The sequence below is a fragment of the Abrus precatorius genome, unplaced genomic scaffold (genome assembly GCF_003935025.1).
Source record: "Abrus precatorius isolate BTA unplaced genomic scaffold, Abrus_2018 Scaffold11, whole genome shotgun sequence".
NCBI lineage: Eukaryota > Viridiplantae > Streptophyta > Magnoliopsida > Fabales > Fabaceae > Abrus > Abrus precatorius.
This window is the reverse complement of record NW_020874303.1, coordinates 5,294,873-5,309,965: the sequence shown is the minus strand read 5'-3', so window position 1 is coordinate 5,309,965 and position 15,093 is coordinate 5,294,873. Positions and strand designations below refer to the sequence as shown.

General features: G+C 26.2%; 1 protein-coding gene across 1 annotated transcript; it reads right to left on the bottom strand.

Moving 5' to 3' along the window:
- Positions 1 to 5,010: 5,010 nt before the first annotated feature.
- On the bottom strand, positions 5,011 to 6,901 carry LOC113855341 (protein LIGHT-DEPENDENT SHORT HYPOCOTYLS 10-like). Its single transcript, XM_027486950.1, has 2 exons — positions 6,328 to 6,901; positions 5,011 to 5,114 (listed from the first exon to the last, which is right to left on the bottom strand). The coding sequence occupies exon 1, from the start codon at positions 6,899 to 6,901 to the stop codon at positions 6,368 to 6,370; it is 534 nt and encodes a 177-aa protein (XP_027342751.1). The 3' UTR covers positions 5,011 to 5,114; positions 6,328 to 6,367.
- Positions 6,902 to 15,093: the final 8,192 nt, after the last annotated feature.

Sequence of the window (15,093 nt, the reverse complement as noted above, 5' to 3'; positions counted from 1 at the left end):
GAGTACAAATACCTTTTGCTTTATAAATATATTTCACAAATTTTTTTGTTGGAAACAATTTTACCCAACTTGTGAACATTTATAATACATAGAGTTAATTCTTCGAACGCAATATTTTAAGTATGTACACTTATTAGAAAATAATTTCACATTATTTTAAAGAGTAATTGTTGTCCAAAATAAATATACTTAAAAAGCTATTGTATGCAATTCTCATTAAGTATTTTTTTAGAGAGCAATTTTTAAAAAAATTTTTTAAAGTATAAATCACAAATCTAAATTTTAAAATATCTTTTTTTATAGACTTTTTATTACAAATTAAAATTAATTTATTATTATGTTTAAATTTAAATTTGTATATTTATGATTTAAAATTTTTATTAATTTTTTAATTATAAATCTAAATTAATTATTTATCTTGTAGAAACTTAAGTTTGTATGTTATATTAATTAAATAATTCACATCTAAATGAATGAAATAAAGATAAATAAAAAAATCAAAATAATATAAAATTTTATTATTAATAGAGAAAAAAAGAAAAAAATAAAGATTGTAGAAGAAATTAACTTTGTTAATATTGAGATGTAAAAACTACGAATAAAACGAAGAAAAAAAATTCATAAAACTTATATAAATTAAAAGACACTCCATCTTTATTAGATTTGAGTTGAGCAATACTCCATTTTTATTGAGTTTATAAGTTATAAGTTACTAAAACTGTTTAAAGATTTAACGTGAGAAAAGATATTCTATAACTTTATAACTAACATTTAGAGAGTAATTATATTATTGCGCTGTAAGTAATTATTTCAAACAATAAAAAATGGTACAACAGTATCACTTTTTATTTTATTGACAAAGTATTGTATATATCTTTTAGAAATAAAATATAATAAAAATATGATAATATTATTGTGAAAATAATATATAATCTTAAATCAAAGAGGCCGGGTGTATTTATTACATGTATGTATGTGTGAGTGTGATTATTTTGGTTAATAAGCTAAGCCATTTCAAGGGTTGATCTCTACTGTAGTCTATTTTTGTAAAATGGCTAACATAGCTGCAAATATTTAGCGCACAAAATAGAACAAAGCACCACATTCTAGTTTATGACTTTATGTTTTGAGCCCAAGTTCTGAACTTCACGAACTTCAGTCAGCATGTGCACTGCTTACCCAAAAAACAAAGTCAATTTGTGTACTTTCAAAATTCAAATACCATGATGAGCCATAACCATGTTCATAATCGCACGAGCCTCAAGTTAACCCGTGGTGATCACAATTCACTTTCATTTGCACTACCCCACTTTGCTTTTGTGAATCACAAATTTCACTGTGCATTATGCATAATTCTTGATAAAAATAAACCGTTGTTTTGTCACGGTTAGTAAAATCGCTTCTTATAACAATTTTTTTTAATTGAAAGTAGTCAAACAACAATTAGGACTCTACTTTGTAGTAGTCATTTAATTTTCACCTTTGAAAGCTACTCGGAAATCTCGCTCATTTTTCTAAAGCAGCAGAAAGGTAGTTTTTAACATTATTGAAAAATAGAAATAAAAAAAAAAAAAAAAAAAATCTGAACATTCTTGAGGTCATAGCACGTAAATATATACTTTGCATTCCCGTAATATATTTAAGTCCTCTTGTGTTGTAGTGGGGGCATTCTTCTAAAGAATTTTTGTTTAAAACTAGCATGCAAATTAAATTGGAGTGATTTCACTTACAAGAATTCGTAATATCCTGAGCATGCATGCGAATCGAGAGTTCCTGTGCCTACGGGAAAACTGATCACTAATCACTAAGACAAAGCTTGAACTTGCCACATCTTAAGATCACTTTAACTCGTTGCTTTTTAGCTCAAGAATTACTTTAGTTAACAGTGGTTCATACAATAGGTTTATAAGGTTAATAACATGGCAATTCTAAATGTAGCTACGATATTAAGGTTCTGATGGGAAGGTCTTTCTATGATATTAAAATTCTAAAAATCTTGATAACCAACTACATCACAGTGCATATATATACCCTAGTTGCCCCCCTATTAACCTATATGAATGGGATTCAAAACTATATTCGGGTGGACGTTGATTTCTCTACAACTCTTCTCTTCCATAAACAGGATTGTAATAGCCACTACTATGACAAATTGATTAGCAATTACTGAATAGGGAGACGAATCACCATTTTGATCGACGCCTAGTGATGAGAACTAAGTATTTCTTTCTATTTTCAATATATACATATATAAAGTCTCTTGCACTTGCAATAAGAAAACTATATATCAAAACATGCATTAAAATAGACTAAGGGATTTTTAATTTATTTTGTGCTTCTATAGGCCAACGTTTTTATTTAAGTAATATCGTAGTTTTAGGACCCACTCTAACTGCATTTTTTGGAATTGCCGCACCACAACGGCACAACACCTAATGGACCTACTTTAATTAGTAGGATTGCAATTAATGCATTAAATCATGGATCGGATCTTCCAACAAAAACCCAAGCTTACGGTCCCATCAACAACTTATTAACTTGTTACAGTGGCGAAATTCTCGTCCTCATCAAACTTTCTATCATTCTATCAACAAATTGCTTCTAAGTAGTCCTTCTGTACATCCAAGCCTCAAACATATAGAAAACCCAAATTAACTAAACAACAGAACAAATGGTTATTGTTAATTAAAAGCCAAACAATCTCCAAAATTCTATATTCTCCACACACACATGATGATGCTTGTTAGAAATATAATATAAAAATTATTTGTATCTTCACCTATATATTAACTCAAGTTTTATAACCATTTATTCATGACATGGCATTAAGTCTTTATCATTAAGTGGTTTATTGTTCAATCTTTGTTGTCACTTTGTCCAAATTAAAATTTTTAAATTTAATTATACTTTTTCTCTTTTAGTTTATGTTATATGCAATTTTAATATTTTTAATTAGTTTTATCCCTATTTTTTAAATTAGGTAAAATTTAGTTCTTTGATCAATTTTTTTTTTTTACTTTAAACCTCTAAATTCTTATTTTATTTTACCTAAAACATTACAAATTAAATCAATTAAATTATTTTAAACTTTATACTCAATTTATTATTCAGAACATCAATTTTAGTTGCAATAAAAAAAAACTTATTTTTATCTTTTTCAAACCTAACCTCTAATCCATAAAATCCTTCAAATTTTATTCAATTTTTATTAAAATTTTAAAATAATTTCCCATTTCAAGTTTAATAAAATAGCCCCATGAATATTTGGATATAAAGTAATAATTGAGGGGAGGGGCAAGAAAATTAATGTTACAAACAAACTTGCTTAATTTTAATAATAGAGAGACATAATTTACTGAAAATATTTAAAAGCTAAAATAAAATATGTTGCAAAATAAAGAAACAAATATGCAGTTAAACTAAAAATATAATTTTTAAGAACAAATGGGCCTATACATTTTTCACGGTTTAAACTCAACAATCTCATAAAGATCACGTTAGAATGTAATATAAAAATAATTCATATGTCTTTTACCTAATAATTTATACTTTTAAGATAATCAATTCATGACAATACATATGGTATGTATTTATATATAGTATATGCCTAATTAGTATAAATAGAATCCTCACACAAATATTACAAACAAATAGCAAGTGATCAGAAACCAAAGAAATGGCAAAAGAAATAAAATTAATGCTAGCTCTCCTATAATTGGAGCACTATAATTCAATATGTCACATACTAATCTAGATATACTTTATATAAGGATTGAGCATAATGCTTCCTATCTCCACCACTCAAGCTACATGTTATCATGGCGTTATTTCAATTTCGAAAATATATATAAGTAAAGGATAGTGGACAACGCTAATGATAATGGATAAAAAAATCCTACATAATTAGAATGAATATTTAATTCTCCTTGATTAGATTCCATTTATATATAGGACTGATGTATAGGTTTTCTAGGCAATACTTTAATTTAGTCCAAATCTAGTTCCAATGAGAGTTGAGCACCTATTGACAGACAAACATCCTCGTAACATTCAAGGGATGATAACAGTCATTGTATAATTGATCAGTTATTCCCATCGGAAGAAAAAATTACTAAGAAATATACTTAATATAGACAATATATGGTCGACAAAATTTAGTATCAAATCGATCTGTATGATTGAATGAAGGGTCTAAATCATTGCGTGAAGTGAAGAAGAAAAGAAAGAACATGGATGGATTAAGTCAAAGGTATTGATTGAATAGAAGAGGGACCGCAGAGGTATCCGATGATTTTTTAGGGGTTGATCGACTTGCATTATATGCATCTATATGTGGGACATCATCTTACATATTTGTGGGGATACCATCATGGATAGTGAAAAAGTTTAGTCTCTATCTCCTTGATTTCCTTATCTTATCAATTTTTGTGTCATTAGTAACTAACTTGTTGATCTATCAATCCCATTATTCTTTTATATATATATAGAAGCAAGATCTTCTTATATTAGTATAAGTCTAAAAATTCTTACACTCAATTTGAGTCTTTTATTTAACTTAAATTTAATAATTAATGAAATAATAAATTATAATCTGTTAGATTTTAAATGTAAAATATTATATATGTCTGGCCATGTAAACAAAGAACTGTTAAGGAAAGGGGAACACTAATCTTTCGCATTTTAGTCTTTCTTCTTGCATACAATCCCTTAGGAGATTCTGTGTATACGTACATATAAGAAAGCATAATCATATCTCTAAACATCAAGCAGCAATCTGCCAAATTTCCCTGGGAATCAGAAATACCATGCAATATCATACACACTACTTGGGAGAAAATTCAAGATTATTTTCATGACTATATATGCTTGATAGGGTATATATATATAGGTGAATACAGTACAGGGACTTACCCCAATGTTAAAATTCTTCGTCAACTTCATTCTAAACTCTCATTGGAATAACAAAATACACTCCTTGACACAAAGACCACGAAAGGGTAAAAGTTGACCCATGGATATCTCTAGATAGTTGATTGTAACCCGACTTCCAGAACTGCAGCTGAAGTTATCCAAGGCCTAGCAACATATTCAGGACTTTGAAATAATTTAAGGATCTGAAATCAATTAGCAAGTGGAACCCAATATTAAATTAATGCAAAGAAAATATGTGTACTACAATGCCAAAAATTCTGAAGTAATATTTTGGAACATATATATAGATCTGTTACACGTTGTGGTTGTGGCCAACCCCTTGTCGGGATACAATTACAATTTCCCTTAATTGTCACTGAAGATTTAAAATTTGTGAAAATGAAAGAAGATACAGTATGGTCGTATGGTGTTATTAAGTAGTTTAAAGACTCTAGTGTAATTCATGTAAGGATGTCAGATATACATATAACAGCACGAAAGAAAAGGACATTCATATAATGGGAAATGTGGAAAGAAGAAACAAAATTTGTTAGAATAAGACAAAATTTCAAGAAAGCAAGAGATTTTGGGTTCTAGCTAGTACGTTAATGAAATTTATAAACTACGACACCACCGGACAAGACTATTGAAACAGCATCTAATTTTCCCTCAACCATGGATCTTGAACCTTTTCCCCCTCTATATATTTTTTTAACATAGTGAAAAAGAAAATCAATCTGTAAATCAAATTTTAATTCTACAATTTTATATCACTGCAGTGGTTATATATATCGTTTGTGAGAGTACGAATACCGTAAGAAGCAAGATTGTGCGGAAAAGCAAACATGTATATAAGCAAATATAATATATTATATGAGCACAAAAGAAATAATTACGAAATGTAGAAGCCATGATAATGTTGTCTTCTTGCATTTGAGAGCGACAAATAGACAATGGATGAGAGCGCATTTACCTAATCCCTCTACTCTACAGTGTGCTCATTCAGTGCAATGTTAAAAAGAAACAAGAAACTGAGGTAGAGTATTTACTGTTCGTATACAATCTATAACATGTAACTACATGTATTATTATACATACGATTTAGGGTTTCAAAGTACATGAATTAGGGTTTATATATTATTATGGAATGAAATGTCAATGAACATATATGCTATACTTTGATTAATAGAACTGTGTGCTGATGGGATTGATGAATTTTCATTTCTTGGGGCTGAAAATTCAACCACAAAGTTGTCCATATATAAACTAGCTATTAATTGTTCAATTATGTCCTTATTATGCACATATAACAATGTCATTTATTAAAATAAAATCCTTAATTATCCATGTCATCTAGTTCTGAAAACAGCAGAAATAATAAGCAAATCTACAATTAACAGTAAGCTAGAAATTTACCACATGCTCCTGAAGAAGCCAAGAGGAATTACATAAAACTTTACTGCAGAGGCAAGTTTGAGGTGGCTTCCCCGTTGGGCTTGATTATATTCCTCTTCTTCTTTTTCTTCTTATAAGGGATTCCTCTAGCCTTGGCTTGAGAGTCCCTCACCTCACGTAGATAGACTCTTATGGCACCACTTGCAAAAGGATTAGTTTCAGGAAGGCCTCCATTTTCTTCATATGCAGCTCTCAACCTTCCAATGAGTGCATCAAGGCTACCCCAAGCTTGTCTAAGAGGGCAAGTGCAGGGTCCAGGTGGTTCACTTTGCCCAAAGAACAAACACCCTTGTGAGTGCACTTTGGTTTTCCCAAACTGATCCAAATACCTAAGGAATTCAAGAACATGGTTGGAATTGCATTGAGAAAGTGGGACAGGAGGCCTTTGATTCCTCAAGTACTGTCCAAAAGTGTTCCAATCCCTTCTCTTCTGAGACTCATAGCGACTCAGTGGTAACTGCTGTTGCTGCTGATCAGCACCACTTGGAGAGGATCTTGATGATCCTTCTACTATGTCTTTTCCCTTGCTTGACATGTTTGCTACTGACAAATCATTTAGTATTTCTTTTTGAGAAGTATGAAATGAAAGGGAAGGTTTTTGGTGGGGAGGAAGAGAAAGACAATAGAATAGCAGTGGAAAGAAATTTTAAAAAATTAAATAAAATTTTTTAGATCACATCAAAGGGGCTAGTGAGGGGACATGGTATGGGACCAATGAAAGTGCTTTAGCCCTTCTTTTTCTTCCTTGCCTACATTATTTCTTGCTTTAATGGTACTATTAGTATTAATCATGCTTTATTTTTCCCCTTATTTTTTTATTATTGTGCTTCCATCATCAAAGCAATTATTATTGGGTAATTTAGCGTAATTAGCACTACGGTTAATTCCATGGTTAACAGTCTAGGTCATCTAGCATTAAGGACTTGTTTGCCACGTATTAGCAAATTTTGGGATTAAAAGTTAAACTTAATGGATTCCGTAACCTATTCTATAACACATTGACATGGTAGGGAGTATGGTATCACATCTCTTTCACGAGGTCACGAAACGCACAACTTTTTAATCCCATTGCCTCGTGCATTTTACTATTATAAGGAAATTAATGGAGATGATTCAAGAGTTTTAACTCAAGGATATCAAGTCTTTTAGGTTATTATTTACAGAATCTAATTTAGTATTAGACCGTGCTTTTGTCAGCCTATCATTTTCCTCTTCACAATTATCTAATTCTTTTTTAAATACAAGCACAAAAAAGGAAGTGGAGCTGCAATTTAAATAAGAAATTTAAGTATAAGTTAAAATATTTTTATTCTATTTTTTAATGGGTTTCTTAATAAGAATAAAACTTGTATGTTTCTCCAACTATAGTTTAGGGGAAAAAAGTAAACAATCATTTCAATTGGAAGAATGGTAGTAACTTGCACAATTCTTCAAAGTATCCCAACCAAGCGCGTGCATATGCGCAGGCATAAATCATACGAGTTTGCTAATATTTTAGAATTATTAAAATACTTCTGAAACTCTATGTTAAGAAAATTTTCTTAAAGAAATAAATAGAAGTAAGTATATTAGCATTTCAGCGTACTTTAATAAATTGTAATTTAAATTTATTAAATATTGTCAAAGATGCAAGTTGTTAACCTACTTTCTTTTATATAGAAAACTAAAGTATGAAAAGAGTTAATTTTGGACACACTAATCATTTGCGAATGTTTACAATTATTTTATTTAAATATAGTGCTACTCATTTAATATTAGCTTTATTTTTAATACTTCTTACCAAATATGTCATGTACACTTTAAAGTAATAATCATGTGACTTTAAACAATATTTAATTTTTTTAGACAAATTAGTCTTATTAAATAGATCTCGTTTATTGATAATTTTTATTAAAAAGGTTTAACTTTATAAATTTTATATAATTTAAAGTTATAGTTAATATTTCACTAATCAACTTCAATTTAATATACAATAGGTGTTTTCTTAAGTATAAGTAAATGTTAAGTACAAAATTATATAGAGTTAGAAGGAATTCGTTAATACCAAGTATTAAATATAGATATTTATTTTTTTAATAAATTTTTATAGAATATAAGGTTGGTAAATCTAATTACTGAATTTTTTTATATTATCTTTGTAATTATATTTATCAAATTTTATGTAATTTAGACATTTATAGGTATATTATTTAAAATTTAATATTTATTTATATTTTAAAAATATAATATTCATTAAAACAAAGTAATATAATAAAATATTTATTAATTATATTTTTAAATAAAATTTTATAAAATTGATCTATTTGATAAAAATATTTAAACTTATAATTGAATTGATTTATCTCATATTCTATAAAAAATTACTAAGTAGTATAAATTTTTAAATTTAACACTGTTAATAAATCTAAACTCAATTGTATATACAGTTGTATAAATGTTAATTTTATCTCAAGTTTGATAATTATAATATACTATTAAAACAGTATTATATGATTTAATTGTTAGACTATTAAATTTATATAGATAATAAGTTAGTAAGTAGAGTATATACACTTTATTACGTTATTTACATATTTTTCTCATTTAATGACACATGTTTTATAGGTTTATATGACAATAAAAGCTTAAAATTCCTTGTTAAACATTACATATAATAAAAAATTATAAACTATCATTGAAATAATATTTTATTATTTAAATCAATATTTTAGATTTGTCAAAACTAAAAATTTCACATGCTTGTGTATTTATATCTTATTTTTATTTTTATTGTTAGTAAAATATTTTTAAAAAAAATTAATTTTATCAGTTTTATTGTGCATTAGGTACAATAATTAAAAAAAGCTAATAAAAATTATTTATAATATCAAAACACAATAATTCATGCAGTTTGAATGATCTACTTATTTTATGAGTAAGTGTTAAATCTACTCTACTTAATTTTTTTTTATAAATATTAAATTTCACTATCTAATCATTCAATTAAATATTCTCAGTAAATGAAGTTACAAGAGGTAGTTAACTAGCAACCAAAAATTCAGTTGCTGAATTATGATTTTGTACTAAAATAGTCAACAATTAAATTAGTAATGGATCAACAACGATTGCCAAACCCATGGTTGCTAACACTATCAGCAATTGATTACACAAATGGTGAATAAAGTAACTAATTAATCGATTAAACTATTTGGTCTCTACCATTTTAAGATGGGTCACTGGACATGCCGGTCATTAAATTGAGCCAGTAACCACATACAAGCTAGCAACACCATTTGCTCTCTAAATATTATAGAGATTCAATACTAATAAGTTTAATAAATTTTAATATTTTTTTATTTGTATATATTCCCATTCAAAAAACCTGCATATAGTCAACCAAAAATCTCAATTAAGTAAAATCAATTAAATTTCATTAAACAAATGCATAATACGTACAAAACAATGTCCAAAATGAAAATAGAGAAAATATAGTGAATAATTTATTTTTTATTCCTATAAACTCTCTCAATTATTAAATAAAAAAGCATAAAATATTTTTTTATAGTTTTAAAATGATAAATACATAACTTTTTAATACCTATTTTATAAAGTAGCAAGTAAATTGTTTAGAAGAATAGCAGAGTTGAATATTTTGATTCCAAGTCTACACATCAATTCATTTAAGTTAAGAGTTGAGTGCCAATGATTTAGAATCAACAAAAGTATATGTACATTTACATTTAGATGTGAGGGTTTTTTTTTATAAAGTATATTTTTTAATAAATAGTTGTAAATAATACACTTTTTAATATATTCATTATTATTAACTAAAATTGATTAAAAACTATTAAAATTATATGAGCTTCACTGTTTTTTACTTTTAATTTAATATTTTTTATACTTTTATAATTATTAATAAATTTTAACTAATAATAAAGAATATATTAAAGGATGTATTGCTAATATTTCAAATGAGGTTATAACTCATGAGTTAATCAGGCATAATTTTTTTTATATTTATATGTATATTAATATATTTTATCTAATTTTAAATAATCTTTATATATTTTTATTAGTTAAACAAATGGATTGAGTGACCTGTATATGAGCCGAAGTAAATTCCACCATTTTCATAAACTCGCCCATTTTCGCGGATCAACTAATCGGATTTAATAATGATTTGTAGTTGATCAAGCTTATACGAAATGGGTTAACTAATATATATATAACAAAACTCTATAAGAAATTAAAGTTTAATGCAACGAGGGATTAGTGGTGAGGGACGACGCCATCATTTGGATCATGGATGTGGTACATGTATCGTCATTACATTGAGTTTGTTCATAATTTACTCTTAGAGTATGTTTAATTACAGCTTTTTTTATTAAATTTATTTGAATAATTTTTATATAGTATATTAAAGTAAATATTATCAAATACTCAAGTTATTCCAGTTTAATATGTAAATTTAAGTTGTGTTAAATGCTGAAAAAGAAAATTGTGTGTTTGAATGCAGATGTGTTAAATAATTGAAAAAATAAATTTATCTTTTATAATGATTTTACTCAATTTAAATATGATTGTAATTAAAAAAATTAATTTATTTTAATAAATTTTATTATTGAATTTATGACATTAAATTATTATTAAAATAACGTATTAAATAAATTATACATCTAAATTAATATACTTGACAAGGCTAGGATCGAGTTCAGGGCTCTTCATCACCCAAGGTTGAAATGCGTACATTAAGTAACCTGACTTGTTTTTTTTTTTTTTGTTGTTGTTACATGCATCAATCGCTATTTTTGTCACTAAAATTAATTTAATCTATGTTAATTAATTTGACTTATAGCAACCACTTCAACAGTTGACTTTTTTCTTATTACCACTGAGTAATTAATTGTTATTTCAGTCACTAAAATTGGCCCGTAACTTTTTTAAATTTTGATTCTTTTAAATTAAAGGAACCTTTTGAATATAAAAGTGTAGTTAATTAACATTATTGATTAAAAATCAATAATCAAATATGTTAAAATATGTGGATAGATACACAACTTATAAAATTTGGCTAAATCCTAAGATATGATTTTTTTAATCAACCATCATAATTACAACTTATTTGCACCTCATCACTTTAGAGTTAATTTTCATTGATTTAGTTACAATCTTTGTGGGTCAGTAAATCGCAACGAATACTAGGTTTATTTTAATATAATATATTATGAAAAATATTAATTTATCTATAATTTGATATATAATTATTAAATAACATCACACAATATAATAGTTAGACTTATTACATTTATATTTTATAAAAAGGATTATAAATTAAAATAAATTTAGCAACACTTTTACTAAGATTATGTAAATCACCATATAAATATAAATTTCATTTGTGTTGTGATTGGAATTAACAAATAGGGTTTGAACTCACTCAAATAATTGGAATTACTTAAGGACTTAAACTATTTGACGTCTTAATGTGATCAAAGGAAAGCCATTTTTTTTGGGATCAAGAGATTCAAATAATTGTTCAGTGTAGTTTGTCCCAGATAATTGTTTCAAACTAGTAACAATGTATATAAATAAGGATCATTATTTTTTTGTTATTGAGTTTTCTTAATTATTGCTTAGAAATTAACGTACCCCTTCATGATCTCCTTTAAATTATTGTAAACTTGAATTTTCTTAATTAAAATTGAAATGCTTTTAAGTACATTATGCATAAATTTTATACTTAAAATAATATTAGGTTACTTAGACTGGACGAACTCAAATAATGTGATTTAGACTCGTGCAGGAGAGATGATGTGGACAATAAAGATTATAATAAGCGAGGCAGTAATGATTAATTGAAAACTTAGTGAAAGTTATGGGTTGTAATGGCCACTAACAACTGTTGAGACTAATCTTAATTATATATCTTTCCACCAGCATTGGTAGATGATTTGAGTGGCACTATCATCCAACGTTGCTAATTCACTGTTCTAAGAAAATGGTATCTATGAGATTGGATTTATATGGAGTTGGTGCTTTTGTTGTTACCCATCATCTTTCCTACACTTGGACTTTACATGGAAACGTGTGAACCAACCATAGCACATAGGAAATACGCTTTTGCAACCTGTTTCCATAATTCTAGCAACAAGTCAATTTCTCCAATGTTGAGTATGGTACATACCAGTCCTTGCTTGTGAATATCAGGAACCTTCATCTACAATTTTCAATAATAATTAAATAATTTGTGGGTACCTTCTGCATTAATTTATTATTTCTACCCTTTTTCATTTTTTATCTTCATATCAACTTGCTACATTCAATGTCAATTGTAGTAGAAACACATATTTATATATTCCTTAATATTAAAAAGGTCACATTCATTAGAATAGAAAAAACAGCCACAGTACAAATTGGCCGACGTGGCAAGAAGACTGATTATAAATTAAACAAAATTTCAGTTTTAAAACTTTTGAATGAAAATAAATTCATTGAAAAAACTTTACTGCCTTCCATGGATCTATTTCACATGGATTCAATTCATATTAGCTAAAATCTAAATTGAATTTCAAATACCATGTTTGGACAATAAAAACATAAATAAGAGGAAAATATTACATGACAAAATGAATCTTGATTTTTTTATTTTATGAATAAAACTTAAATGTAATATTTCAGGAGGACTTGTGTTGAAATAATTACAACTTTTTAGTCTTTAAATATAAATGTTAAAATAAAAAATATTTAGCTAAACTTTGAATTAAATTATTTTTTTTATTTTATTTCAAAACAATGTTATCTAAGTTTATAAAATAAAAATATGTTATTTTAATTTTTTTTTAGTTGTAAAATAAATTATTCAACCCATCATCTCTCATAAAATAAATACAACAATTACAATAATTATTCTTGTTACTATCGTTATCATCATTGATGTTATTATTATCACAACTTATAAATAATTGTACTGTGTTACTCTCTTAATTTTATTACAATAATTATTATTATCATTATTATTATTATTAAATACTTTCATAATTATTATTATTTATATTATATTATTATTATAAAAAAATTTCATATTACATTTTAATTTATAAAAAAAGTTTAAATTTATGTGAACCTTAAAATTATTGGCTTAAGTCTTGCAATTTAACTAGTATATTTAAGTCAATTTGATTTATCCAATTAATTTTGTTAACTCTAGTCCTCACTCTTATTCTCACTTTTATCATCAAATATATTTGGATTGATAAATAATAAGTAATTTGTGTTATTTATATTTAAGATTTAATGTTAAAATTTAAACACACAAGTTTGAAACTATAAAATATAAAATTGAAAAACTAATTTTGATTTTTAAATATTTTAAAACTTAAAACTGACAACTACAATCTACATGGTCTTTGGTGCTTTTAATGTTGTTCTGTTAAAACTAGAACTTTATTTTAATAATTAACATAATAAAAATCAATATTAAATATCAATCCATGAATTTTGAGGTTAGCTCCCATTTTAGTTAAAGAATAATACTAAAGAGCATAAGATACATTACTAAAGCACTTATTTTTGTAATTCTTAAATGTCATCTTTTAATAACAACTTTTAAAATTATATTAAGTCATAATGATATTTATTAAATTTAATAAATCACTTTTTATAACCTTTCATAGATTTTTAATTTTTTAACACCACACACTATGATTATACTCACTTCATATTTCTGTTAACATATATTTATTTTAATACTCTAATTTAATTTTTATTTAAAAATTAACTTTGACTGACATATCAAGGTTGTTGCCCCATTAACATCAAAATCAACTTTTCTTATTGGATGCAGCTTCTCGATTATTACAATTTAAACTGCATCCATCTCAACCTTGAGTTTTGTCATTTTTAAGATATAATAATTAAAAAAACGCTTAATTTAGGATTGAAATTCATTGATTTCACAACTCTATTGATGTATTTATTTTTCTTGAAACTCAGAGAATTGGGCGATCTTTCCTCATTTTTGGCTAAATGCGAGTATAGCAAAAGAAAAAGAAAAGGAAGAATAATGAAAGTTAAAGCTGCCTATGTCTTTTACCCAAACAAAATCATTTTCTTGTACTTGAACAATATTAACAAGTCAAAACAAAAATAGTATTGCAAATTGCCAAATTCATAAAAGACAAAATAACAACGTAAAGCAAGATTGAGCAATGTGGTCTTAAATATCATAAATGTTCCTTTTAAAGTGATTATTAAAAATTGACTGATAGTGTAAACCATCTTTACACTGACAAACTATTTTCACTAAATTCTTTATTTAAAAGGTTATCAGTACACACTTACCATTATTTTCAATGCATTCTATAGATCATTCGACAAATTTAAATTGGTTTCTTTTGTGAGTGTTATTATTTGATTTGAGACTTTTCTTAAAATATTATTTTATACTATGATTATATAGAGAAATTTGGATATCAACAGTTGTTCTAGATTGCTTTTATGCAAACAAATAAATAGAAAAGTAATTAATTTATATTTGTTGAGACGTAGCAAGGCAAGAAGAATGGGTACAAGACCAGGGAAAGAATCCTTGAGAAAACAAAAACGATGGGCATAAGTTCTGATTAAAATTAAAGATTTTGTTAACTTCAATTTTTAAAAATAAATTTAAGCATGTAAATTAAAAAGTTTTTATTACAAAATACAGTTAATATATTAAAGATATAAAATATAATAAATACTTTTTCTAAT